Genomic DNA, 27,009 nt, shown 5'->3' with positions numbered 1-27,009 from the left:
TTGCGCCCTCCCAGAACTCCCATTCCCCACGCTGGCTTACTTTCATTTTTAAAAATTGCGTCAGTTTAATTTTGCTTCCGGTGCGGGTCGGGCGTCGGTATCAATTTATAGCGGGTCGGCTCGGGTGCGGAATGTAATTTGTGCTACTGTTGGGAAACGGGTCGGATGCGGTTTTAAGTACTACGGGTACGGGCGGGTGTGGGTTTGCAAAATAAGACCCGTGCAGGACTCTGCTCTAGGGTTGTGGAAAGCGCATTGTTATGCCCCAACCAAGATAGCGATCATTAAGATTAATTGGATCAGATCTGACTGGAATGAACCCGCCACAGTGGCAAACTGATTCAGTTCACCCCCCAGCACACAAACTCACCCGCATTTGGCGGGTGGCGGGTTTAATTTCCATCCCCGTTATAAACGCTGCAGTGGTAAACAGTAGGCTAATAGACGGGCTCTGGTAATATCACTGACGCATAGAAGGGGAAAGAATAATACTGATGTTGAATTTGCAACAATTATTCGACTCAGGTGACAATGCTTGAGGCTGCCGGCCGTTCGATATGCAGCCACATAAAAACCTTTCACTATCAGACAATTATATTTGGATTTTTTTTTTTTTTTTTCAAAGCACAGAGATCCGAGGCTATTCCCATAACATCCGGGGCTATAGCCCCGAAAGCCCAGGTCTAACGACGCGCCTGGGTTTTCTCCCAGGTTTTGAGTCAAAACCCGGGATGAAAATGTCACAAACTTCGCCAGCTTCTCTTCGAATTCTCTGGCATCTTTCTGCAAGTGAAGTTGTTGTGGCGGAGGAAACGATTCAGCCGACCAGCACTCGCGGCAAACTCCTCATCTCTGCTGTCACTCACGGTGGCGGACATTTGTTCGCCCTGATCATCATGCGGGACACTCTCTCGTGGCGTACCCGTTTGCTGATCACCCATCCCCGCATGTTTATCTCCAGCTCCTCGCTAGACTTCTTCCTGCCTCCACCAGGCAGCCTGGCCCTGTTGCTGTCCTCCTCGGACAGACGCTGAAGCTCAGTTAGATTTTTTTCCCCAATCTCTCACTCTCTTGGGGTCGACAGAGAAACGTCTAGGCGCAGCACGAACGGACGGACGGACGGACGGACGAACGAACATAAAATTTAAAAAACGCTGGCCATCGGCCCATTATTGATTGGCCCACCGGGAAAAATCCCAGTACTCCCACCACTGCAATAGCAGTTCTCTCCAGTGGCTGTGTGTGTGTGTGTGTGTGTGTGTGCGTTATCAAGTTATTGTTCAATAAGTAACTTTCCGTGATCAACGATGTCGGTAAATGGATGGGCTGTGCTACAGCAGTAGTTGCGTGGTGGTGTTTAACGCGAGAGGCGTGCGGGCCCTTTAAATTTAGAAGCAATAACGAACAGGGTGACTAAGCGACTTAGGTGGAGTGGACAAGGCGTGCGCTTTCGGTCTGAACGCACAGACACTGTGTTATGTTTTTACACCAGACCACCATTCCATTTTTCATCTCGCGCACCCCCTGGTGGCAGCTCACCACACTTTGGGAATCCCTGCTCTAGAGGATGAGGAAATGGAAGAGTCAGCAGAGAGTCTTAAACGGTGCCATACCTATGCCAAACCACCTGTGGAGGCTGAAACTTCTCCAAGCAGTAGCCCACAGAAAAAAACCTTTGCACCGTGAGCCGAGGTTGGAGCCCTCCAATGCTGTCCTGCTGGCAGCCATTAACAAGCTCACTGAGTCGCAGCACGGAAGAAGCTGGAATTCATAGAGAAGTCCATAGAGAACAATTTGAAGAGTATTCAAACTCTCTTTACTTCAGTGCAAGCTGTGGAGAAGAAGGTAGGGGAGCTGGCATCTAGAGTGGATCCCCTGGAGTTCAAGATTAAATCTTTGTCTGCTGAAAATAAGAAATTGGTGAAAAAAAGGGGATGTGTGGACTGGAATGCAGCAGATCCCTGGGTGTAAGGTGAGCGGCAGACAGACAGGCAGCCTGGAGAGGTCTTCAATAGGTTCAGCTCACAGCCTTCTGTCGTCTCCCCGACACCTCCAGACCCCGACACACCCCCACTGCCCCAAATGCTTCCTCCCCTCCCCCCTCACTCCCCTGCTGTGAGCTCTCCAGTACAGCACCTCTCCTCCTTCTCCACCTTCACTGAAGACACCAGCACCCTCCCCTGCATGACTGTGACTACAGGCCAGGTTAGGAGACAACTGGAGAGACTCCAACAGCAGAAGGCTGCAGGCCCTGACGGTATCAGCCCCAGGATCCTGAAGGCATGTGCCATCCAGCTGTCTCCTGTCCTACAACACCTCTACAACCTGAGCCTGGGTCATGAGAGAATAGCGGTGCTTTGGAAGATGTCCTGCCTGGTTCCTGTGCCAAAGAAGTCGACACCATCAGGCCTCAATGACTAGAGACCAGTGGCCCTCACATCTTAGGTGATCACGGTGCTGGAGAGACTGGTCTTGGCCCACCTGAGGCCGCAGGTGAGAGCCCTGCTAGACTCTCTGCAATTTGCTTACCAGCCCCGCTTGGGAGTTAATGATGCTGTCATCTACCTGCTGCAACGAGCCCATTACCACCTGGATGGTGGAGGAGGCACTAGCCTTTTTTACACAGCGTCTCCGCATTTTCTCCGGAGCGGTCGTTTGCCAATTCTCTGCCGATGGTGATTCACACAGAGCGAAGCATCTCCGCCTTACCGCCTGTAATTCACACAGAAAGCCGGCGCTGCGGCTCCTAAAGAGGCGTGACGGTACGCGTCATGTTGATGACGTCGGTGTTTCCCAGGCGTTTCCCCTGTCCGGACAGTTTATAATCATGTGGATGTTGTTATAATGTGTAGTGATTGAGATACTGACCCACCAAACATCCTGGAAAGTGACGAAGTTAAGTTTTTCGTGCAAAATTACATAACTACATAATCTCCATCAGTAAACAGGACGCTGTCTGACTCTGTCACTCGCGGGGAAGCTGTTTTCTGGAGGACAGTCCACTGAAGTCTCGATCAGGAGGGCTGACCATCGCAGTGATTTATTTTCATCACAAACACTCGGTGAGTTAAAGATTTTGCCAGTGACAAACGCTGTTTTTCAGCAGAAATGTGAGGAACAGTCGGAAGAAAAGGCGGGAGGACGAAGCTTCTCCACGTTCAGCTGTGGTATTTGTTTTCCTCGTATAAGTTGCCAAAGACAGTTACAGTTACTACGTTACTGTTGTTTGGTCCTGTAACGTTGCTTTGTGGGGCATTTCTCTGTATTTAGTTGAGTGAAGGACCTGTGTATCCTTATCAGACTGCCAGACCGACACGCCCTCACTCTACGCCTCTGGATTATCCGTTCACACTGGGACGGCTCACCAATAATGCGGCCCTGATACTACCTCCAGAGGCGGACCAGCGCCGGAACGAAATTTCCCCCCTCTCCGCATCTGAAACTTTCACACAGAGGAGGGAGCGGAGAATTGGCGCAGGATCCCCGCATGCAAACGGCAGTGTGAAAGAGGTTACTGTGAGAATCACATTTTTTGATTTCTCCAGTGCTTTTAACACCATTCAGCCACTGCTACTGGGGGAGAAGCTGCAGGTGATGGGTGTCGACAACACAATGATCTCCTGGATTACTGACTACCTGACAGGCAGATTAACGTGCCGCCGCGTGTCGTCTATGCAAATGACTGCGCTGTAAAAGCACAGTGAACGCACCTGTGTCGCCTGCAGCTGCAGCAGTGAGTGTGTGGATCAATTGTGGAACGAGAGATTGAGAACATGGCAGAAAAGCAGCCTGAGCCTTTAGTTGAAAAGAAAGGTAGGACAACTTCGGTCATTTGGAGACATTTTGGCTTCAAATCGTCGGACGTGGAGCAGAAGGAGATTGTTTGCAAAGTCTGTCACACTGTCGTGTCTGCACCCCAGGGCAACACGACAAATTTATTTAACCATAAAGTGGTCTATGACAAAGTATTGAAGGAGCAAAAGACCCAAAAAAGTGCAAGAGCGTCAACTTCAGCTACAGCCACCGCCACCGCTACCGCCATCGCAACACAGTCCTCCATTGACGACACTCTTTACAATGCCGCTCCATATCCCACCGGCTCCCGGCGACAGCGAGAGATAACGGAGGCTGTGACATTCATGCTAGCTGAGGACATGTGCCCTATCAGTACAGTTAGCAACCCAGGCTTCAAGACACTGGTCAAGATTTTGGACAAGCGGTACGTGTTGCCATCACGCAAACATACAAATATTAATATCATTTACTTTTTTACTTGTTACTAATCTATCAGGTTGTCTTTCTAAAAGTTATGTTTAAAGTTGAGTTTTGGTGTCTCAATAAATCCTTTTTTTGAAATCAGTGAATAATCGTGTTTATTAATCGTGATTTCAATATCAATCAAAATAATCGTGATTATTATTTTTAGCATAATCGCCCAGCCCTAGGAGGAGGAGTACAGGGCACTGGTGAAAAACTTTATGGAGTGGACTGGACAGAATCACCTGCGGCTGAACATCAGCATGACCAGAGAGATGGTGATAGATTTCAGGAGGAAGAGGAAGATGGCTCCCCAACCACTATGCATTCTGGGAAGGGATGTGGAGGCGGTGGAGGATTACAAGTACCTTGGTGTTACCATCAACCACAGACTGGTGTGGAGATCTAAATCTGTAAAGGCAGGAACACACCGGCCCAACCGTTGGACGTCTGAAGCGTTTGGAGAGACTGAATGGCCGTTCTGATTGGCGGTGTGCTAGCGAATCAGCGCGGTGTGTGGGAGGTGCGGAATACTGTGTGCACTTTGTTCTTCTATGCACTCCGTTCCGTCATTCTCCGTTTTCATGTTTTGCAGTACTGGCACAAGACTAGTTGTTATGTCCATTCAGGACGAATTAATTTGTGTTCGTTTGGTAATGCCCCGCTGCATGTTTAGTATGCAGCTGTTTTTATCTGAAATAGTTGAATGAATGAATGAATGAATATTTTTATTTCGGTTACAATATAAAATACTTAAATTATGTGCAATCAACTGGCAAATATTATCATACAGACTTCCACTAAAAAAATATTAAACAAACTCTGTAACCGAAAAAGGAATAGGCTGAAGCCAAGGCTTATTTTTGCCTATCCTGTGCAATCCATGAAATAACCCAAAGTATCAGTAATACAAAGAGGAAGAAAAAACAACACCAAAATTTACTAAATTTACTAAATTCTTACTTCTTAATCATTTCACATTTCAGTTATTTTACATTGTAATCCTTAATTATTTTACCTTTCAATGTTTTTTTGAAACTCAACAGTGATCTACACAATTTCAGTTCATCACTAAGTCCATTCCATAATTTAACTCCCAAAAATGAAACACATCTATATTTAACATTAGTTCTAACTTTTCATATTTCAAAGACACACAACCCTCTTAAATTATAGTTTTTTTCTCTCAATTTAAAAAAATGTTGCATACAGGTGGGAAGACTTTTATTCCTTGCTCGAAATAATATTTCTAATGTTTTTATATGTACAATGTCTAAGAATTTTAAGATGCCAGACTTTATAAATAATTTATTAGTGATTTCGCGATAGGAAGCTTTATTAATTATTCTGATAACTCTTTTCTGGAGTTTAATTATAGGGTCTATGTATGTCCTGCATGCATTTTCCCAAACTTCAACACAATATGACATATATAGCATTATAAGTGAGAAGTATAATATACGCAGACATTTATTGTTCAACAAATCCCCTACTTTGTAAAAACTACCAATAGATTTAGCTAATTTCTTTTTAATATATTCTATATGTGGCTTCCAACTGAATTTATGATCTAAAATTACTCCCAAGAATTTAATCTCATATACTCTTTCAATTTTTACTCCATTCAGGAATAATTTAATTTCACAATTAGCCCTAACACCACCAAACACCATACATTTTGTTTTATTTTCATTTCATGATAACTTATTAATGTCAAACCATTCTTTTAACATGATCAACTCCTTTTCTACTGTTGACAACAATTCTTTAATATCTGGTCCTGAACAAAATTTATTTGTATCATCCGCAAATGTAATGAATTTTTAATACTGTACAAATATCATTCAAATAAAGTATAAATAACTTAGGTCCCAATACCGAACCCTGTGGTACACCACAAGTTACTTTTCCAAAATGTGACACAGTATTATTAATTTTTACATACTGAAACCTATTATTCAAATAACTTCTTATCCAATTTTGTGTAACACCTCTTATTCCATAACACTCCAATTTCTGCAGTAGTAAGGAATGATTAATTGTATCAAACGCTTTACGTAAATCAACAAAAACACCTAAAGCATATTGTTTCTTATCTATAGCCATAGCTATATTTTCTACAAATTCCATCACGGCTAAGGATGTTGATCGGTTGCTTCTAAACCCATGTTGATGGTCACTCAGTAACTCATATTTCACCATAAAATTATCCAATCTGTTTACAAATAGTTTTTTCGAGTATTTTTGAAAACTGAGGTAGCAAAGACACAGGTCTGTAATTTGATATAATATGTTTGTCACCATTTTTATAAATTGGGACCACCTTAGCCATTTTCATCATATCAGGAAAAATACCTGTTTGAAAAGATTTATTACATATATAAGTAAATGGTTTGAGGACAGAATCCATTACTTCCCTTACAAGCGACATATCAATAGTATTATCATCTGTGGATTTTTTACTCTTAAACTTCCGTACCACTTCTAATACATCACTCTCACAAACTCTACCAAGAAACATTGAGTTGTTACTGTTGAATGCAAAATCATAATTATGGTCTACATCACTAATTTCCCTTGCTAAATTTGGGCCTACATTGACAAAAAAAAATCATCAAACTCATTAGCAATTTCTTCTGGATTTTCGATAATTGAATTGTCATTATTTACAAAATATGCTGGAAAATCATTTTTACTACGTTTTTTTATCAAACCATTGAGCACTCTCCAGGTACCCTTAATGCTATTTTTGTGTTTTTGCAGCAAATGATCAAAATAGTCTTTTTTGTGCAGTCTCATAATAGATGTCAATTTGTTTTTATATTTTTTGTACTTGTCCTCCTTTTCCTACAAGCTTTTTCCAACCCTTCTGTAAACCATGGTTTTCTCTTCTTTTTTGGAATTTGTCTATACTCTTTCAATGGACAATGGTGATCATAATATAACAAAAATGTATCTAAAATTGCATCATATGATTGATTAGTATCGTCTACATAAACTTCCTGCCAGTCATGATTCATAAGGTCTGCCTTGAGTGCCATTATTGCCTCTCGTGATTTTTTTATTCTAACTAAGTTACTAGTCTGTGTATTTCTTCCTACTTTTAACCTTTTGTTCATTTCTAACACAACAAAAACAGGCAAATGATCACTCACATCAGTCACTAATAATCCACTAACTATTTTAACATCAGTTACATTTGTAAAAATATTATCAATCAATGTTGCAGCATCTTTAGTTATTCTGCTAGGTTTTACGATTAACGGATGTAAACTCAAACTTAACATAATATTAACAAACTCTTCGGTTTTCATATGATCATTAAATTTCAGCAAATCAATATTGAAGTCACCACAAACCAGAATAGTCTTATCATTATGTTTTTCATAAAATTCAGAAATCTTCTCATTAAATTGATCAATACATGATCCCGGTGTTCTATAAATGCAACTGATTAACATATTTTCAGCTCTTTCAACCTCAATTTCAATGGTTATACATTCCATCACATTGTCAATAACAATGGTCATATCCCCAATAACTTTGCATTTAAAGGCAGTCATCACAAACAGGGCAACACCCCCTCCCCTTTTATTACTCCTATTTTGCCAAAACATTTTATAACCCTCTAATCCATCCTGTAGATTTTTTTCATCGCTCAACCAAGTCTCTGAAATTGCTATTACTAGTGCAGTGCCCGTAAGAAAAATGTATTCCTATAGAAAAGTGGGAGGTTAAGCAGCTTTTTCATGGATGGCCAAATGAGGCTGTGTTTGAAGGTGGGACGTCAGGGATATTTAGGTTTGTTGTGAAATCCGATATTCTAGGGTATAATTGGCCGTTTTTGACTATTCTTGATTTTGCCATTATATTTCCCCTTAAAAACTATTTACTTGGTGTCATTATTTTTTAGCACAACCTCACATGTGACTGTGCATTTACTTTTTTATTTTGACATACTGTATTAACACAATGGACCTAAAATCACAAAAAAAAAACCATAAAATCAGAGTAGAAAAGTTAGATTTTTTTACTGTGAAAACCACAAATATGTTTAACAAACAATTTTTTAACACTTATAATGCAAATATAAATTGTTGTTTGCTAAATATGTGCATACACCTTAAAGGAGTCATCACCCGGAAATCGCAATTTCTCTCGTTAAATCATGCATATTGGTGTTGGGCCTCTGTTGAAACTTGCCTGAAAAGCTGGAGTTTGAAAGTGGCTTATTTTTTTCGCTTTGGCTCTTTTTCTGAACAGGAATAGCGCACAATAGTGCGCGTTCCTAAAGCACGAGATTTTGACTCTGCTCCTGTGGTGACGTTACCACAGGAGGCTACTTGCATGTGCATCGGCTCACAGCCGTCCTCAGCCAGAGTGAGCACGCCGAATCTGCTTATTTCTCTGTCATTTTCACGCCATACATCGTCACCGCCAGCATTAAAACTCAGGTCTTACATGTAAAACACGAGTGTGAAAAGTAAGACGGAAAAAATGAATGAAAAATGATATGAAAAAGTGTCAGAACAAGCTCTATGTTTGATTTTATTTTTTTTTTTTATTTTCTAATAAGTTTTAAGAATTGATCCAAAGTGATCCAAGAGGGACTGGATATGTAAAAAACCAGGTGATGACTCCTTTAAACATTAACAAAGTTACATGTAACTATTTACATTTAAATGCAGGCAATGCTCATTCAGCAGTCTCCTAATTGTTTTGACCCATTAAACAAAAAAACGACTCCACCACACACTTAACACTACATAACACACTAACTATACACTCCAAACACGCTAAATGTCACAAATCTCTCAACTCTCAGTATCGCTGTCTGTCATTCAACTGCCTACGTCCCTCCCACAACTTCCTGTTCCTCGACAACCAAACTTGCTGCTTGGACACTTTCGTGACAAAAGCCCGTTTTTACCGTTTCTTCTGCACCAGACACAAAGCAAACGTGATGGCAATGTTCGCGAAAAAGCGTGGCGGACATTATTTACCCCAAGTCCGATTTTGGTCGTGCCGGTGAGTCCGGTCCGTTGCCTCGATCGGGAGGTGGGCCGCCGCTAGCTACACACAAACATCCACAGATCTGATGCCAGTTTCTTGTCCACGCGTCTCCGGATCTCCTCAGACCCGAACAGACTCGGCCCGGACTCGTTTAGTGTAATTTATCCACAACAGTCAGTTTAGATGCACAGAACGGGAGCGAACTGCTGGCTATATATCGCTCTAGCTCGCGCCGCTGCAGGTATAAAGCACCCGTGCGTGCGTCGAATCAGGAGGTGGGGGGTCGCGGTGGGCTCTGGAGTGATTGGCTCTGGTGCGCGCATGGCCACGGTGTGCAGTGATTGGCTCTGGTGCGCACGTGACTGTAGTGGCTCTGGTGGACAATGCTTGTGGAATTTGTAAAGCATTTATGAAATAATTTATTAACGGTATCATTGCAGTCCAAACAAAAGCGAAATAGCACACCCTTGAACCACGCAGCAGCCATGTTGAAACTCTCAGGTCAGTCTGATCCTGATCCGCAGAGATATTTGAGGAACACACACACACACACACACACACACACACACACACACACACACACAAGAGACAGACAGACAGACAGACAGACAGAGGTTCCTTGTATTTAAAGATAGATACTAAACTTTTGTTGAAGGTGTTGAAGGTAATCTTTAATTTTGGAGAAGTAACTGTAGAGACTCCTACTATTAAAATGAATCACTGAAAACCCCTCCATCTTCATACTGGAATTAAATTCATCTTCAGAATAATATTCACAGTTTATGTCAATGTTCTGATAGAAGTGGATCTCTGGATCCGTGTCATTTTCCAACTCATAAAGCTTGTGATCTTTAAAGTAAAAAAACTTAAAATCTGTGTGTTCACACATTTTTACCATAGTTTGTCACTCACAGACAGTATTTCGCCATATACCTGTTTTCCATGACACAAAATAAATGTTAGACATTTCCCTACTATGCCACCTCTCTACCATGTGATCCATCATTTTCATTTGTATCGTTCAAGCTCATCAATGTCTCTGATGGCTATCATTTTAGCCTGTTCTGGTGTTCCATTTAGTCGTATCATTATTCTGCAGTTCCTTGTCCAAGTGTCCTGAATCCGCTTTTCCCTTTTCAGGATTCTAGCTTGTCTTGCAATTTCACCATTTCTCTTTGTCAGATGCTCATTCACATATACCCCTGCGCCCTTCAAATGTTTTGCCTGCTTTAGCACCTCATTTTTGTATTTTCTACTCACAAATCGAATGATGATGTTGGGCCTGTTGGGCCTGATGTCCCGTCGTTGGGGTATAGTGTGGCAAGCAGCTATATTTTGACTGTCTATAGGAATGTCTTCGTTGTTGAAGAAGTTGATGACTTGCTACTCAAGTGTTTGTAGTTCACCTCTTGGTGCATCCTCACCCTCCTTGTCCCCTGCTGTAATCCGTGCGAAGGTACGGTGGGTTGTCTCAAGTCCAGATATCACAAGGTCTTCCATCCCTGTGTACTGCTCCAAATCATCTACTCTTCTTTCAAGCTCTTCAATTTTCTTGTCTTTTTCTTTGATCACAGCCTTCAGTTGTTTCACTTCTTTAATTAATTCCAGTAGGCCCACCTGTTGCTTTGCCACCTTACTTAGCTCCTCTGACATGAAGTTCAAAGATTTTTTAACCTCCTCCATTTCTTCTCCTAGTCTCTTTGTAGCCATGTCTAGCTGTTTAAGACAGTACTTGGGAAGGCAGAACAGACCCAGGTAATCCAATATTGCTGGTATGTTAACAACACTGCGGCCTGCCACCAAACGCGGCCTTCCACCAAAATATCCAAAAACCTAAAAAATGGCATGAAATAATCATCCCAGTTGAAAGGTCTCTTTCTTGTAGAGATGAAAATACAACTCAAACATGTGGATTTCAAGTTATTTTTCTGATTTTTGATGGATTGGAAGAGCCAGGTCGTCTGACCTGCTCAGTCACTCCTGACAAGACTTCTGGAACTAGAAATTGAAACAAAACTGAAATATTCCTTCAAAACAATTGCAGTTAGAGAAATGCCTTTGTCCTTTTGTAAGTCATCTTGTTCTCTGAACATGTATTATTGTGTGTTTACAGCTGAACTGTTGCAGACCAAGTTTCGTTTTGATCGAAAGTTAAGAGAGTTGCGTGCATAATCCTCTCTTTACAACTCACAATACAAGCGCCACCCGCTTATTGCATCTCGCGCAAGCGCAGAACGTACACGCTACTGTGGTGTAGGCAGCACGTCGAAGTGGTGTGTTCAATGCAACTTTTCTGCCGAACGGGTCAGACAAGAGGCAACGGAGTGGTCGGAGAGTGGTCGGATAAGGCAGTTGGACGTCTGGGCGGTGAGTGGGGGCCTTAACACTGAAGCTCATTACAAGAGGGGGATGAGCAGACTTTACTTCCTGAGGAAGCTGAGATCCTTTAACGTGTGCAGCAAGATGTTGGAGATCTTTTATCAGTCTGTGGTGGCCAGTGTGCTTTTCTTTGCTGTGGTTTGTTGGGGGAGCAGCATTCAGCAACACCAACAGACTCAATAAACTCATCAGGAAGGCTGGCTCTGTGATTGGCTGTAAACAGGACACTCTGGAGGCTGTGGTGGAGAGGAGGACACTGAAAAAACTGCTATCCATCATGGATTATCCTCTCCACCCTCTCCAACTCACACTGGTCAGACAGCGCAGCACCTTCTCCAAAAGACTGCTTCAGCTTCGCTGTAGTAACAACAGATACAGGAAATCTTTCCTGCCACAAGCCATCACCTTACACAATAAATCTCTCACCTCTGCCTGACAGAGAGAACTCTGATCTCTCTACTGTTTTGTTGTATATATTATTATTAGGGTTCTAACCCCGAAGGAGTAGAGCCCTTCTAAAATTGTGCTGGTTTATTATTAGGGTTCTAACCCCGAAGGGGTAAAATTGTGCCGGTTTATTATTTTTATTTGTTGTCTGCCGCTTGAGCTCAAATTCCCATGAGCTGGAATGGGCCAGAAACTTGAAACTTGGCCCAATGATTGGAAATGATGATCAACGATGACCGACTTTTATTAAAATATTAGCCCAGTCAGCCAGATGGTGGCGCTGTAACCAAGGCTTGAAAATGCGTTTTTGGGAAGGCCACGCCCCTCACATCGTAAGTCTGATTGACCTGAAATTTGACACACAAGTCCAGCTCCATGTGCTCTACAAAAAAGCCTCTTGGACCATTTAGCTCCGCCTACTTAAATCTTTTGCTAATTAGCATAATTAGCCCAACGGCCTTGGGAAACGAAGAAACACATTTCCATTATAAATGAGCCAGATTGGTCAAAAAACATGGCCGCCACGGACCAATGTATCTTCGCAATGGGCGGGGCTTAGATGTGTTTGGCCATTACTCCCACACCCTTTATCCTATCATCAACTTGGTGGGTAGGTTCACAACTGTACTGGGAATCTGCCTACCAAAGCATGTTGAGCTCAACCTATAGGGGGCGCTATAAATGCTACACATGCGTATCTCAAAGACCATTGGACGGAATTTGATCAAATTTGGTATGCATGCTCTAGGGGGGAGTATTAACTAATATCTTGAGTGCCATGTTGATAGGTGAAAGTGGGCGTGGCCTGTTCGTCATTAACCATCATTGTTTGCGTTTTATTAATTTATGGCGAGCTGGAAGGACCCAGAGACATGAAACTTGGTACATTGAGTATAAATGAGGTCCAAATGCTGCTCCAAAAATTTTATCCCGATCCGTCAGATGGGGGCGCTATGAAATAGGGTGTTGTTACGGCCGTCGCCGAGCTCTGCCTCTGTTTGTCTGTGCGTGTGTGTGTTTGTATGTGTTGTCTCTGAGTGGTTTTAGGATGTGGGTGCCCCTCCTTCTCTTCCTTCTTGGCCTGAGGAAATCTAATTGGACTGTCACCTGGATGACGCACCGATCTGGGCGGAGCAAGTTGCGGAAGTGTATATATATTCCTGGCCAGCATGGCAGTGGGGCGGCTGTGATTACCCTTGAGCAGCACGCCTAAGTGTCTCTCGAAACTGTACTTGTGACTGAGACACGTGTTGATTGTCTGTTGTCTGTGGACTGGGCCAGGGTTAAAAATTGTTATTGACTGATCGCACTCGCATGTAGTTTTCTCTTGTTAAATCCATTAAGAAGGGTGCTGTGTTGACTGTGTTTTTGGTTTGTAGGCCGGAAGTAGACAGGGAGTTTTTTTGTTCAGTTTGTTTAAAAAGAACAGTAGCTCAGTTTTCGAGTCCTCTTTTGGTTATATTTGTTTCTTTGATTTACTAGCACCCTCAGGCCCTCTGTCCTTCGTTTTTGGTTGTAATTTTCCTTGGACGATCCCGCATCCACAAAATAAATAACTTAAATTACCTACTACACCTGGTTTTATGTTACTGCCTTTTCCCCTTTTGAGCTGGGTCGTAACATAAATGGGGGCTCGTCCGGGATATCTCTCTCTTAAAAGGGATTCCTGTTGCCAAAAGTTATTTATAGCGTGAGATTGGATTGTGAAAAGAAAAAAACAAAAAACAAACTTAACGGAGTAATTGTGTGCAGCTGACGACGTAGTGTTTGGACATGTCGCCTTTCGATATTGAGAACTTTTTGGCCAACCCGTCTCTTAGATTAATTGATAGTTGCAGCAAAGATGATTTGGCTAAAATAGCGGATCACTTCAGTATCACTTACACAAAACAATTACTTAAAAGGGAGCTTAAAGCTCTAGTTGTCGGTAAATTGGTGGAATTGAAGGTCATTGTGTTGCCGGCGCAATCAGAGCCCGCTGTGCTCGAGGATGGCGCTTTGAGTGAGGTGGCAGGTAGCCGAAAGCTTGAGGGTGATCCTCACGGGGCTCAGGTCGTTTCAGGAGTGGAGGGTGAGGCAGATGAGCGGCTGAAAACTCTGTTTACGCTGCCCCGCTTTGATCCTCCGCGTTACGACCCGCTGTCTTCTGCAAGTACTGGGTCCAGAGATGAGGCCCGCTTGAGAGTACGGGCTTGCTCGCCTTCAGATGGAAGCGCAGGAGAAAGCACAAAACAGGCAAGCCCAATTACAGTACCAGCTGGAGATAAAGAAGCTGGAAATTGAAGCTGACAAAGCCGTCAGACTGCGTCAGCTGGAAGCTTGAGTCCCAGAGGGAGGCTCATGCGCCGCGCACCTCCGCGGATGCCGTTGGTATGTCCTCTTCTTCCACCACTTTATCCCGTAGTGCATTTGATATTAGGAAGCACATTGCTTTAGTGCCGACGTTTCGTGAAGCTGAAGTAGATTCCGCTCTTACTACAGTGCAAAACTCATGGGAAAGCCCAAGAAGCTGTAGCTGCTCTCCCTGTGGAGGACAGCCTGAAATATGACTCCGTTAAAGCCGCAATCCTACGCGTGTATGAATTGGTTCCTGAAGCCTATCGGCAGAAATTCCGAAATCATAAGAAAGCCCCGAGTCACACTTATGTTGAGTTCACAAGGGAAACGGGAATTTTGTTTGATAAATGGAGCAATGCATGAAAAGCGGATGACTTTGATTCTCTGCGAGAGTTATTTCTGTTAGAAGAATTTAAGAAATGTTTGCCTGACCGTATTGTGGTGTATTTGAATGAACAAAAGGTGTCCTCACTTTCCTCTGCGGCTGTGTTAGCCGATGAATATGTGCTGACCCATAAGGTTGTTTTTCCGTCAGTCTCTGCTGAAAAACCTCGATCCCCTCCGGCTTTGCAAAATAACCCTCTTAAGATATCCAGCTCAAAGCGAGAGGAACGAGAGTGTTTCTACTGTCATAAACCTGGACATGTCATTGCCAACTGTTTGACCCTTAAGCGCAAAGAGCAGCAACAGCCGTCTCCGAGCGCTCCGCAGCCGAAAGGCATCGGGTTAAATAAAAATGAGCCATGCATAAATGGTGACTTCAGCGATAGTGACATTGATGTGTGCTTTAAACCTTTCATATTTGATGGGTTAGTGTCATTGACAGGCGAGGCTGACGACCGGCGCCCGGTGCGTATTTTGCGGGACACCGGCGGTTCTCAGTCTGTGATTCTTGCCAGTGCACTGCCTTTTTCAGAATGCTCCGCATGTGGTTATCGAGCTGTACTGCGTGCCAGTTCTTTCAGGAGAGGCTGAGACGGAGGCCGCCGCTGCGTCCTCTAACAAAAGTGCCGCCGAGCAGGTGTGCTCCGCCGACACAGACGCTTCACCTCCGGACTACATTTCTCTGCCGGTGAGCCGTGAGGGCCTGTGCGCTGCGCAGAGGACGGACCCGACAGTAAAGACGTGCTTCTCTAGGGTGGTGAGTGCCGACAAAGCAAAGGGTGAAAAGATCCTGCTGTGTAAATGGTCTCCTTCCCTCACAGCTGATGCAGATTGGAGCGTCGTTTACCAGGTAGTGGTACCCGCTGGGTATCGGCAGCATGTTCTGTCCGTAGCCCATGAAAGCCAGTGGTCCGGACATTAAGGCGTTACAAAAACGTATCCGCTTATCCTTAAATATTTCTTTTGGCCAGGATTAAAATCAGAAGTCACTAAATACTGTTGAAGTTGCCATGTTTGCCAGCTTGCCGGTAAGCCTAACCAGACTATTCCTCCAGCCCCACTGCATCCTATACCTGCAATAGGAGAGCCTTTTGATAGAATAATAATCGACTGTGTTGGACCACTACCCAGAACAAAAAGTGGAAATCAATATTTACTCACCATCATTTGCGCGGCTACTCGTTTTCCAGAAGCTGTCCCAACAAAGTTTTTCTCCACATTTGGTCTTCATCGCGTAATCCAAACCGATCAAGGCACAAATTTCCAGTCAAAACTCTTCAAGCAGGTTCTCAAAACATTAAACGTCCGTCACACGGTGTCAAGTGCGTATCATCCTGAAACGCAAGGTGCGCTAGAACGGTGGCATCAGACGTTAAAGAGCATGCTCCGCAAATATTGTCTGGAAACTGAAAGAAGTTGGAATGAGGGAGTTCCGTTCATGCTGTTCGCCGCTCGCGAAGCTGTCCAAATATCCTTAGGATTCAGTCCCGCCGAACTCGTCTTTGGCCACATGCCCCGGGGTCCGCTTAAATCCTTACAGGATAAATTCTTGGCGTCTGACTCTTCTGCCGAGCGTAACGTGCTTGACTACATCAGTCGCGGAACAGTCAGTTCCGCGAGCGGTTGCGTAAAGCAAATTCCCTTGCCAAAAGAGTCCCTCTCCAATGCACAAGCAGGGATGAAGCGGCATTTTGACCGCTCCGCCGTTCCTCGTCATTTTCAGGTCGGCGATGACGTTTTGGCTTTTCTGCCTATTCCCGGTTCCACCCTCGCCGCTAAATTCTCCGGTCCGTATAATATCCGTGAGTGTATTAGTGACACTGACTACGTCATAAACACCCCTGAGAGGAGAAGAAAAACTTGCATGTGTCACGTGAACATGTTGAAACGTTACCATTCACGGGAAAATGCTAAAACTGACCAAGAAAAGTCTGAAGTTGTCCAAACGTCCGTTCCTGCCAGCTTTGCTTTAATTGTGACGGAGAATCCTAAAACAATTGATGATGATGATCTACTGACACGTCACTCTTCACATCAAAGTGCTCGGTTGCCAAACTCCGAGATGTTGAGGGTGTTACCGTCCCAGTTAAAGCATCTATCTGGCGAACAGCAGCGTGACATCACTCAGTTAATACATAATTTTCCGTGTCTATTCAGTGACGTTCCAACCCGCACCACCGTTCTTAAGCATGACATTGATGTTAAGGATGCCCGGCCAATAAAGCAGCATCCTTATCGCGTCAACCCCATGAAGCGCGAATTGATGAAAAAGGAAGCCGAGTATCTTCTACAACATGGGTTAGCCATGACCAGCTCCAGTCCTTGGAGTTCCCCATGCCTGCTTGAGGCTAAGTCTGATGGTTCTCCACGGTTCATAACTGACTTTCAAAAAGTGAACGCTGTAACTGTCCTGGACTCTTATCCTCTACCGCGCATGGAGGATTGCGTAGATAATCTAGGTACCGCCCGATATGTTAGGAAATTAGATCTACTCAAAGGCTACTGGCAAGTGCCATTGACTGACGGTGCTTCCAAAATTTCTGCATTTGTAACCCCAGATCATTTCTTGCAGTACAGTGTGATAGCGTTTGGCATGTGTAACGCTCCGGCCACCTTCCAACGATTGGTAAATACCGTTTTTAGCTGACGTTACCAATTGTAATGCTTACTTGGATGACCTCATAGTTTACACAGTTACTTGGGAGGAGCACATGACCATACTTGAGCAAGTATTTAACCGGCTGGCTGAAGCATCACTCACACTAAATTTGGCAAAATGCGAATTCGGAAAAGCCACCGTGACATATTTAGGAAGACAGGTGGGCCAGGGTCAGGTACTTCCCATAGAGGCTAAAGTATCTGCTATAGCAGAGTGTCCAGTTCCGTCCACTAGGAGAGCGCTTCGCAGGTTCTTAGGCATGGCAGGTTATTACAGGAGTTTCTTCCGGAACTTTTCCACTATTATCCATCCATTAACAACTCTACTTAGTCCTCAGGTAGATTTTGTGTGGACTCCTGAGTGCCAGTATCCCTTTGAAAGTGCGAAATCGCTCCTAAGCCACGCCCCTGTGCTTGCCGCGCCTGATGTCTCCAGACCCTTTCAACTTGAGATTGATGCCAGCGCTGTTGGAGCTGGTGCCGTGTTATTGCAGGAGAATATTGATGGGGTTGGTCATCCGGTGTCTTACTTCTCACACAAGTTCAACAAGTATCAGCTTAACTACTCCACTATTGAAAAAGACACCCTTGCGTTGCTGTTGGCACTCCAACACTTTGAGGTGTATGTTGGGTCCAGTCCCTTGCCTGTGGTGGTCTTCACGGATCACAACCCTCTGGTCTTTCTGTCGCGCATGTACAGTCATAACCAACGACTCATGCGGTGGGCTCTGATCGTGCAAGACTTCAACTTAGAAATTCGACATAAGAAGGGTTCCGAAAACATGTTGGCAGATGCTTTGTCTAGAGTTTAATCATGGAGTGTGCATAAATGTTATTAGGTTGCTCCGCCCTCAGGATAACAATTTATCAATTAAGATCTTAAGGGGAGGGGTGTTATGGCCGTCGCCGAGCTCCGCCTCTATTTGTCTGTGTGTGTGTGTTTGTATGTGTTGTCTCTGAGTGGTTTTAGGATGTGGGTGCCCCTCCTTCTCCTCCTTCTTGGCCTGAGGAAATCGAATTGGACCGGCACCTGGATGACGCACCGATCTGGGCGGAGCAAGTTGCGTAAGGGTATATATATGTTCCTGGCCAGCATGGCAGTGGGGCGGCTGTGATTACCCTTGAGCAGCACGCCTAAGTGTCTCTCGAAACTGTACTTGTGACTGAGACATGTGTTGATTGTCTGTGGACTGGGCCAGGGTTAAAAATTGTTATTGACTGATCGCACTCGCATGTAGTTTTCTCTTGTTAAATCCATTAAGAAGGGTGCTGTGTTGACTGTGTTTTTGGTTTGTAGGCCGGAAGTAGATAGGGAGTTTTTTTGTTCAGTTTGTTTAAAAAGAACAGTAGCTCAGTTTTCGAGTCCTCTTTTGGTTATATTTGTTTCTTTGATTTACCAGCACGCTCAGGCCCTCTGTCCTTCGTTTTTGGTTGTATTTTTCCTTGGACGATCCCGCGTCCACAAAATAAATAACTTACATTACCTACTACACCTGGTTTTATGTTACTGCCTTTTCCCCTTTTGAGCTGGGTCGTAACAGGTGTGAACTTCGAAAGGCTCTCCCCGCTAAGCCATAAGTGCTATTGACTTGAAATTTTTCAAACATGTCCTCCTGATAGTACAAAAAAGCCTCATGCACCACAAAAGCTGCGATTAATGATTTTTGCTAATTTGCATAACGTTAAAAAGAGTAAAATGAATAGAACTTTTGAAAGATTGACTATGAACACAAAATTTGCTATATGGCTTTGGGGGATGAAAAGACAGATCTCTATTATAAATGAGCCAGATTGGTCAAAAAACATGGCCGCCAGGAACCAATGTATCTTCGCAATGGGCGTGGCTTGGTTATTATTTGATGTCTGCCGCTTGAGCTCAAATTCCCGTGAGCTGGAATGGGCCAGAAACTTGAAACTTGGCCCAATGATTGGAAATGATGTGCATCAAAGTTTATTAAAATATGAGCCCAGTCTGCCAGATGGTGGCGCTGCAACTAAGGCTTGAAAATGCGTTTTTCGGAAGGCCACGCCCCTCACACCATAAGTCTGATTGACTTGAAATTTGACACACAAGTCCAGCTCCATGTGCTCTACAAAAAAGCCTCTTGGACCATTTAGCTCCGCCTACTGAACTTTTGCTAATTAGCATAATGTGAAAAACAGTAAAATGAATAGAACTTTTGAAAGATTGACTCTATCAACACCAAATTTGGTATACGGCTTCGGGGGACGGGCAGACACATTTCTACTATAAATGAGCCAGATTGGTGAAAAAACATGGCCGCCACGGACCAATGTATCTTCGCAATGGGCGGGGCTTAGAAACGATTGGCCATTACTCCCACACTCTGTGCCCCATCATCACAAAACCTGATGGGTAGGTTCAACACATGACTGGCAATCTGCCTACCAAAGCATGTTGAGGTCAACCTATAGGGGGCGACATAAATGCTACAAATGCGTATCTCAAAGACCATTGAATGGAATTTCACCAAATTTGGTGTGCATGCTCTAGGGGCAAGTATTAACTAATATCTTGAGTACCATGTTGATAGGTGAAAGTGGGCGTGGCCTATTCGTCATTAACCTTCATTGTTTGCGTTTTATACATTTATGGCAAGCTGGAAGGACCCAGAGATATGAAACTTGGTACGTTGAGTATAAATGACGTCCAAATGCTGCCCTAAAAATCTGATCCCAATCCGTCAGATGGGGGCGCTATAACCTAGGGTGTAAACTTCGAAAGGCTTTCCCCGCAAAGCCATTAGAGCTATTGACTTTTTTTCATACACGTCCTGCTGATAGTCCTCTATAAAAAAGCCTCTGCACCACAAAAGCTGCTATTTCAGAGTTTTTGCTAATTTGCATAACATTAAAAACAGTAATATGAATAGAACTTTTGAAAGATTGACTCCATCAACACCAAATTTGCTATATAGCTTTGGGGGATGAAATGACAGATTTCTATTATAAATGAGCCAGATTGGTCAAAAAACATGGCCGCCACGGCCCAATGTATCTTCGCAATGGGCGGGGCTTGGTTATTATTTGTTGTCTGCCGCTTGAGCTCAAATTCCCGTGAGCTGGAATGGGCCAGAAACTTGAAACTTGGCCCAATGATTGGAAATAATGTGCATCAACTTTTATTAAAGTTTGAGCCCAGTCTGCCAGATGGTGGCGCTGTAACTAAGGCTTGAAAATGCGTTTTTGGGAAAGCCAAGCCCCTCACACCATAAGTCTGATTGATTTGAAATTTGACACACAAGTCCAGCTCCATGTGCTCTAAGAAAAAGCCAATTGGACCATTTAGCTCCGCCTACTTAGATCTTTTGCTAATTAGCATAATGTGAAAAACAGGCCATAACTCCAACACCCTTTGCCCTATCATCACAAGACTTGGTGGGTAGCTTAACAACTGTACTGGGAATCTGCCTACCAAAGCATGTTGAGCTCAACCAATAGGGGGCACTATAAATGCTACACAGCATATCTCATAGACCATTTGACGGAATTTCACAAAATTTGGTATGCATGCTCTAGGGACGAGTATTAAGTAATATCTTGAGTGCCATGTTGATAGGTGAAAGTGGGCGTGGCCTATTCGTCATTAACCATCATTAGCCCTTTTTAAATAGAAAAGGCGGCACATTTGCACCAAGGTGAGGACGGCCTGTCTTTCTAAAACCGAGGCGTAATATTCCTCCTTTTCCAAAAGCCGCCTCTGAAGTAGGCGTACCCATGTGACGTGACGTCAAGCTCGAAGTTGGGCTGTGAACAGAGACAACGAATTCGTCTTCAAAATAAGAGCTTTACATTGCACCCCATTGGAGTTTAGAACTGGGTTCTTAGCGGGGGGCTTTTAATTTGAAAGTAGCAACACAACATCAAGCTAACCAACCAAACAGCTACGGAGACCGAGGAGACGCTAGCATCTCCTGGATCTCAGCGGCTGTCCAGTTGGTCATCTTAATGTCCGTGGATGAAATGATGGACTGACTGCTGTGATCAGCTGTTTCTTGGTTTTAAAACTCCAAGGCGGAAAATCGGCGGACCAAAACAGACCCCCAATTTGCTGGCCTGTCTAAAACTGTGGACCGAGCCGTCAAAAGGACAGGCAAATTGGCGGCTTGGTGCTTTGTCTAAAAACGGCTTTTGTTGCCTGGTGCGAACTAAACCACCTGTGCATCAACGCCAGTAAGACAAAAGTGGTGGAAATTGATTTCAGGAGGAAGGCTCCTCAGATTGCACCAGTGAACATCCAGGGTTTGGACATTGTTGTTTATGTGAACACCCAGGTATTTGTGCTCCTCCACGATGTCTCAAACTGGAATGGACACACAACACACATGTCATGTAAAAGAAGGGCCAAAGTATACTCCATCTGCGGAGGAGACTGAGGTCCTTTGGTGTGTGCAGGTCACTGTTAAAAACCTTCTATGACTCTGTGGTAGCATCAGCAATCTTCTACGCTGTGGTCTGCTGGGGCTGTGGAATCTCGGAGAGGGATTGGAAGAGACCCAACAAGCTGGTCAAAAGGGCTGGTCAAGAGTCCTCTGGACTCCATTGAGGAGATGGGTGAGAGGAGGATGTTAGCCAAGCTGATATCAATTATGTACAACCCCTTTCACCCCCTACATGAGACTGTGGGGCCTTAAACAGCTCCTTCAGCAACAGACTGCTTCATCCATCCATTCATGAAAAGGAATGCTACCGAAGGTCATTCATTTTAATGGCCGTCAGACTGTTAGACACCAATAACCCTTAAAGGAGAACTTCGGTCGATTTAAACATGCAGCTTCATTGCTCAAGCTACCCTTGACTTGCGAGTACCGAAGACGCGAACAAATTTGGTCCAGCCATTACAGAGCTCCGTGAACGGAGATGTAGCATTGAACGCTAACTGCATGGGGTCAGAACTTCACGCTGTGTTTTAAGCATCTTAACATGCTCCACATCTCACACCAGAAGTTATGCAACATCAGCAGACACCTTAGCACACAGCACTGTAACGTGTATGACTCAAACTGAATAAAAAAGTAGTTAAAATAGTGTGTTTGTGCAAGCAGCTACTTACCTGTTTGTTGACATCCGTGTGTTCCGGTAGCTAGACCAAACTAGTCAATCCGTCGAGCGTGCACTTACTCCCTCACTGGCGGAGACGGAAACGTATTCCAGCATTTTCGTGTGTATGTTCATAATGTACATGTCCATGTTACAACCTGTCATGAGCCATGAGCCTTACAATAGCCTGTTAAGACTGTTAAGTGCACACTCGGTGGATACGCTAGTTTGGTCTAGCTACCGGAAGACGCGGATGTCAACAAACAGGTAAGTAGCTCCTTGCACAAACACACTATTTTAACTACTTTTTTATTCATTTTGAGTCATACACGCTACAGTGCTGTGTGCTAAGGTGTCTGCTGATGTTGCATAACTTCTGGTGTGAGATGTGGAGCATGTTAAGATGCTTAAAACACAGCGTGAAGTTCTGACCCCATGCAGTTAGCGTTCAATGCTACATCTCCGTTCACAGAGCTCTGTAATGGCTGGACCAAATTTGTTTGCGTCTTCGGTACTCGCAAGTCAAGGGTAGCTTGAGCAATGAAGCTGCATGTTTAAATCGACCGAAGTTCTCCTTTAATGTAGCACCATAAACACCTACTTATCTTGCAGTACTTACACTTCTACCTCCACCATCTTGTGCAATTATCCTGTGCAATAATACTATTTTCTTTTTTGTACATTCATATTCATACATTGAGTCTGTTTATTTTCAAACACTGTATTTAGTCACTGTATTTATTTATGCATCCAACCTCAACAAGGCAATACTCTGACACTTTATTTAAATGTATATAATGCAAATATTTGCCATAATGCACATAATGTACAGTCCTTTCAATATTTCATCTTTTCTCTCTTATTCAAATCTTTTTTTAGTATTTAAAGTCTTGTGCTAATTTGTATGTCGCACAACAGTGCACGTCATCGACACCTCCGCCCATCTCACGCAATTGCCAGCACATCGACAACTTGAATTGACATAGCATTGGAGATGGCAAAAAGTGTACCCTCCTAGGCGTCCTATTAGTGGACCAAAACAGACCCCCAATACACAGCCTTCTGTCTAAGTCTGTGGACCTAGCTGCAAAAAGGACAGCCAAATTGACGGGTTGCCGCCCAATATAAAAACGGCTACAGAGACACAAAGCTACATTACTGGAGCAGTGACAGTCATTAGGGGATTCTTTTTTATAATTGCTCTTACAGCTTTGTGTGTTCATGTGTGTCTCTACCTGGATGTGTGTGTCAGACAGCAGGTTGTGAAGTTCGAGTCCCTCTTTGTTTTGACTTGACTGGGTGAGATTTCTGACCTAAAACCATGGCAAAACAAAACAGCATTGTATCATCACGAGAAATTATACCATAGCTACAACCCAGATCCCAAAAAAGTTGTGCCTCCCGTACCCTTGGGATTCATGCCCATGTGATTTGTCATACAAGTTTTTAGTTTATGCGTAACCCCTATCATCCACTAATTGACCATTTACATCCACCAGGTGCTAGTTAGCAACTAGCTTATCGCCATTCATTCCTCACAATTATTCACTTTCACTTTATTCATCCTTTTATATAGAATGAACTTGTATCACCACCATGTTGTGTTAAACACTGTTACTTTACTTGAATCTAACAACATTTACAGTGAGAAAATAACATTTATGACAATCTTGTCAAAGATTGACAAGATCTTGACAAAAAAAAGTTGACTCCCTGTTCAACATTACTTTCAGTGTTGACATCTACCTGATGCTTGTTGTCACAATCATTGAGCTGGCATATCCAGGTAAGTGCAAAGTTCCTTGTTTATATGTTTAATGCTTTACTCTTGTGTCTTGAATTGGTCCAGATATGAAGATTCAGTAGTGAAAAAACTCACTTTTGGTTTCTCAAGTTATAAGAACCCTTCCTGGGGGGGAAACAAAAGACTGGGAAACATGTGGAATGCACCAAAAAAAACACATGTTCGGAACTGGTAACAGGTGATAGTATCACGATTGGGTAAGAAAGGGTCCTCAGTAGGCTCAGCTGTTCACAAAACAAAGCTGGGACATGGTTCACTACTTTGTCACACACAGTAATGAACACAGTTCATTTGCAAATAACTGCAATATATTTTTAAATTACATTTTATACAGTGTACCAACTCTTTTGAAATTAGGATTGTATGATATATCATCAATGTGGCAACTGCAGACATTTCTGGACATCACAGTGTTATTTTGCATTAAGAGATTATCTGTCTCATTATATTCTAATGCTGTTAAATGCTCTGACATCAGGTTTAAATCCCACAAAGGGACATCATATTCAAATACCAATGTATGAAATAGACGAGAATAATCAGAGGCTTACTAAGATGTAGCTCGAAGAACATTGGCAAAATTTCTGCCCAATTTCCAGATTTATTCCAATCTGCCCCTGGCCTAAAATAATCTAAAGATAGGAGGAGAAAAGTTATTTGATAGACTACATTTAAGTATTTTGAAGGTTGAAATTCCCCTGTCCACTGTGACTGTTTTTAGTTTCATAATATTTCCCTCCTACATTAACATTTCCAAAGGAATATGAACCATAGTTTTTCTTCTCTAAAGACACATGCAGAGCAGGTTGAAGAGATGCCAACATGGAGCAAAAATGATGTGCTGCTCTTTATTGAGATCCCACTGAAATGAGGCATGAAGAGCTCTCACAGCTTGCCAACTCAACACGATGGACTCAACAGCACTAGTGTTTAAGCTCTAATTGATCCTAAATGGAGCTGCTCTGTCTCCAACCTCATTGTAAAACACTTGCTGACCTCGGCTGTTGGTGTGTGTGTGTGTTTGTGTGATGACCACAATGAATATTTATTTCACAGACAACATATTACCACGTGTTACCTCCAAGGCCAGCTGAAGTGCCTGCTCTGAGTGTGGGTACGGAGGCGAGGGTCGGTGCATGCTGGTGGCCACAGCATTGTGGATCTTCAGCGCTGACTGGAAGTCAGACTGAAAGGGGAAAAGAGATAGATTACCAATCATTACTGAACAAATAAATGCTTTCATCTCACTGCTAAACAAACTGAAACTAAAAATTAAATATATTTGACGGAGTGAGTTTAAAAGGAATCCCAACTCTCATCACAGAACTAATATAGTTGTGTATGTGACAGGCCATCCCTTCCATAATATGTTCTATCATAAGTCCTCCTGGCCTCAGGGGTGATAGTGAGTCACTGTTGCCTCTAGTGTGCCAAAGGAAAGGATAAAAAGTTGAGCTGGCTGGAGTGAGATACCGCATAGAGCTTCAGTTAGTTATTCAGTAAACACAAAGAAAAATATCTTTTATCATAATCTCTCTTTTATCAAATCTGGGTCCTCCCCCAGAAAATTGTGAATTTGGTAGATGTGATTTCCTGTATTCTGGTGCATTTTTGGGATGGCCAGCTGGAGAAGGACAATACCTCAATTTGTTTAGATTCATAGCCTTTTGCTTTTGACTTATTGAGGTAGTGACTTCACGCAACGACTTGCGCTTCAGGGCCCCTTGACCTCCTGGGCCTGGTAGGCTCATTCAGTAATCCATCCTTGCTTTATCTATGCACGCGAGGTGTCTAGTTTATATGATGACTCAAACGCTGGCAGACACAGCAGTTGTAGGCAGGTAAATTGATCATGAAATCAGAATCATCTTGTTTTGAATTATGCATTCATTCATTTATTCATGTAACTTGCTTAATGTATTTAATATGTAGCCAATATGTGGTGGCCAGGGGGCTCCAAGCAGCCGCTTAGTTTGCTTATGCCTCGAGCCGTGGCCAATTGCGAATGTATGGACGGATTCACAGACAGACTATCATTCAATTCATCATATTGTAATGACCTGCCATCACGGTTAGGAGACTTATATATTTGCTGTACATTTTTGAAGACATTACAAGATTTTTTCCATGTTTCTAACAGCAGCAATACACTGTTAGATATTGTGTACAGATAGTAAATCACAAAATTCTTGCTCAAGGACTGAACAATGAGCAGTTCTGGCTTCTACCCTTATGAAAAAACAACCAGGCCTGCAGAGTTGAAAGATCCTGCTGTATCAATCACTGAACCAAGTGACAGAGAAAAATAAGTGTAAAGTGGCTGAAGATCTCATTTAGTTTGTAAGTAGTAGTAATTTGTAAATCGTGTGAGCTGTAAAAACCATGTGGCTGGCTGACGAACACATTTTTTCTCTGCCATCCATGTTTCTGACAATATAAGATTTACAAGATTTGTGCACAACAGTTCCTTACTTTCTTCTTAAAAGTGGTCAGATGGCCCTATGATGTATGTATGAGTACTAACATCATCTGAGTGAAAAAAGTAATAAATCCTGCCTGTGATAACAAAATTAAAGATCCTGCTAATACTATGTTACATGTACAGAGAGCTTTTGTCAATGACAAAACTAATTATAATAAAATAATAGCAACAATATTTATATTAGTCA

General features: G+C 43.2%; 1 protein-coding gene across 3 annotated transcripts in view; it reads right to left on the bottom strand.

Moving 5' to 3' along the window:
* Positions 1-27,009, bottom strand: part of pals1a (protein associated with LIN7 1, MAGUK p55 family member a) — a 103,204-nt gene that overhangs the window by 12,984 nt on the left and 63,211 nt on the right. For 2 of the 3 annotated variants that reach the window (XM_030443849.1, XM_030443851.1), the window contains exons 5-6: positions 25,419-25,526; positions 23,772-23,849 (exon numbers count right to left, since the gene is read on the bottom strand). In XM_030443849.1, the coding sequence (XP_030299709.1) occupies positions 23,772-23,849; positions 25,419-25,526 (186 nt within the window). The remainder of the gene's footprint in view (positions 1-23,771; positions 23,850-25,418; positions 25,527-27,009) is intronic. The other variant, XM_030443850.1, reaches the window with a different exon arrangement.

The sequence above is a fragment of the Sparus aurata genome, chromosome 16 (assembly GCF_900880675.1).
Source record: "Sparus aurata chromosome 16, fSpaAur1.1, whole genome shotgun sequence".
Classification (NCBI taxonomy): Eukaryota; Metazoa; Chordata; class Actinopteri; order Spariformes; family Sparidae; genus Sparus; species Sparus aurata.
Note: the sequence above shows the minus strand (reverse complement) of the source record. Positions and strands in the feature narration are given on the sequence as shown.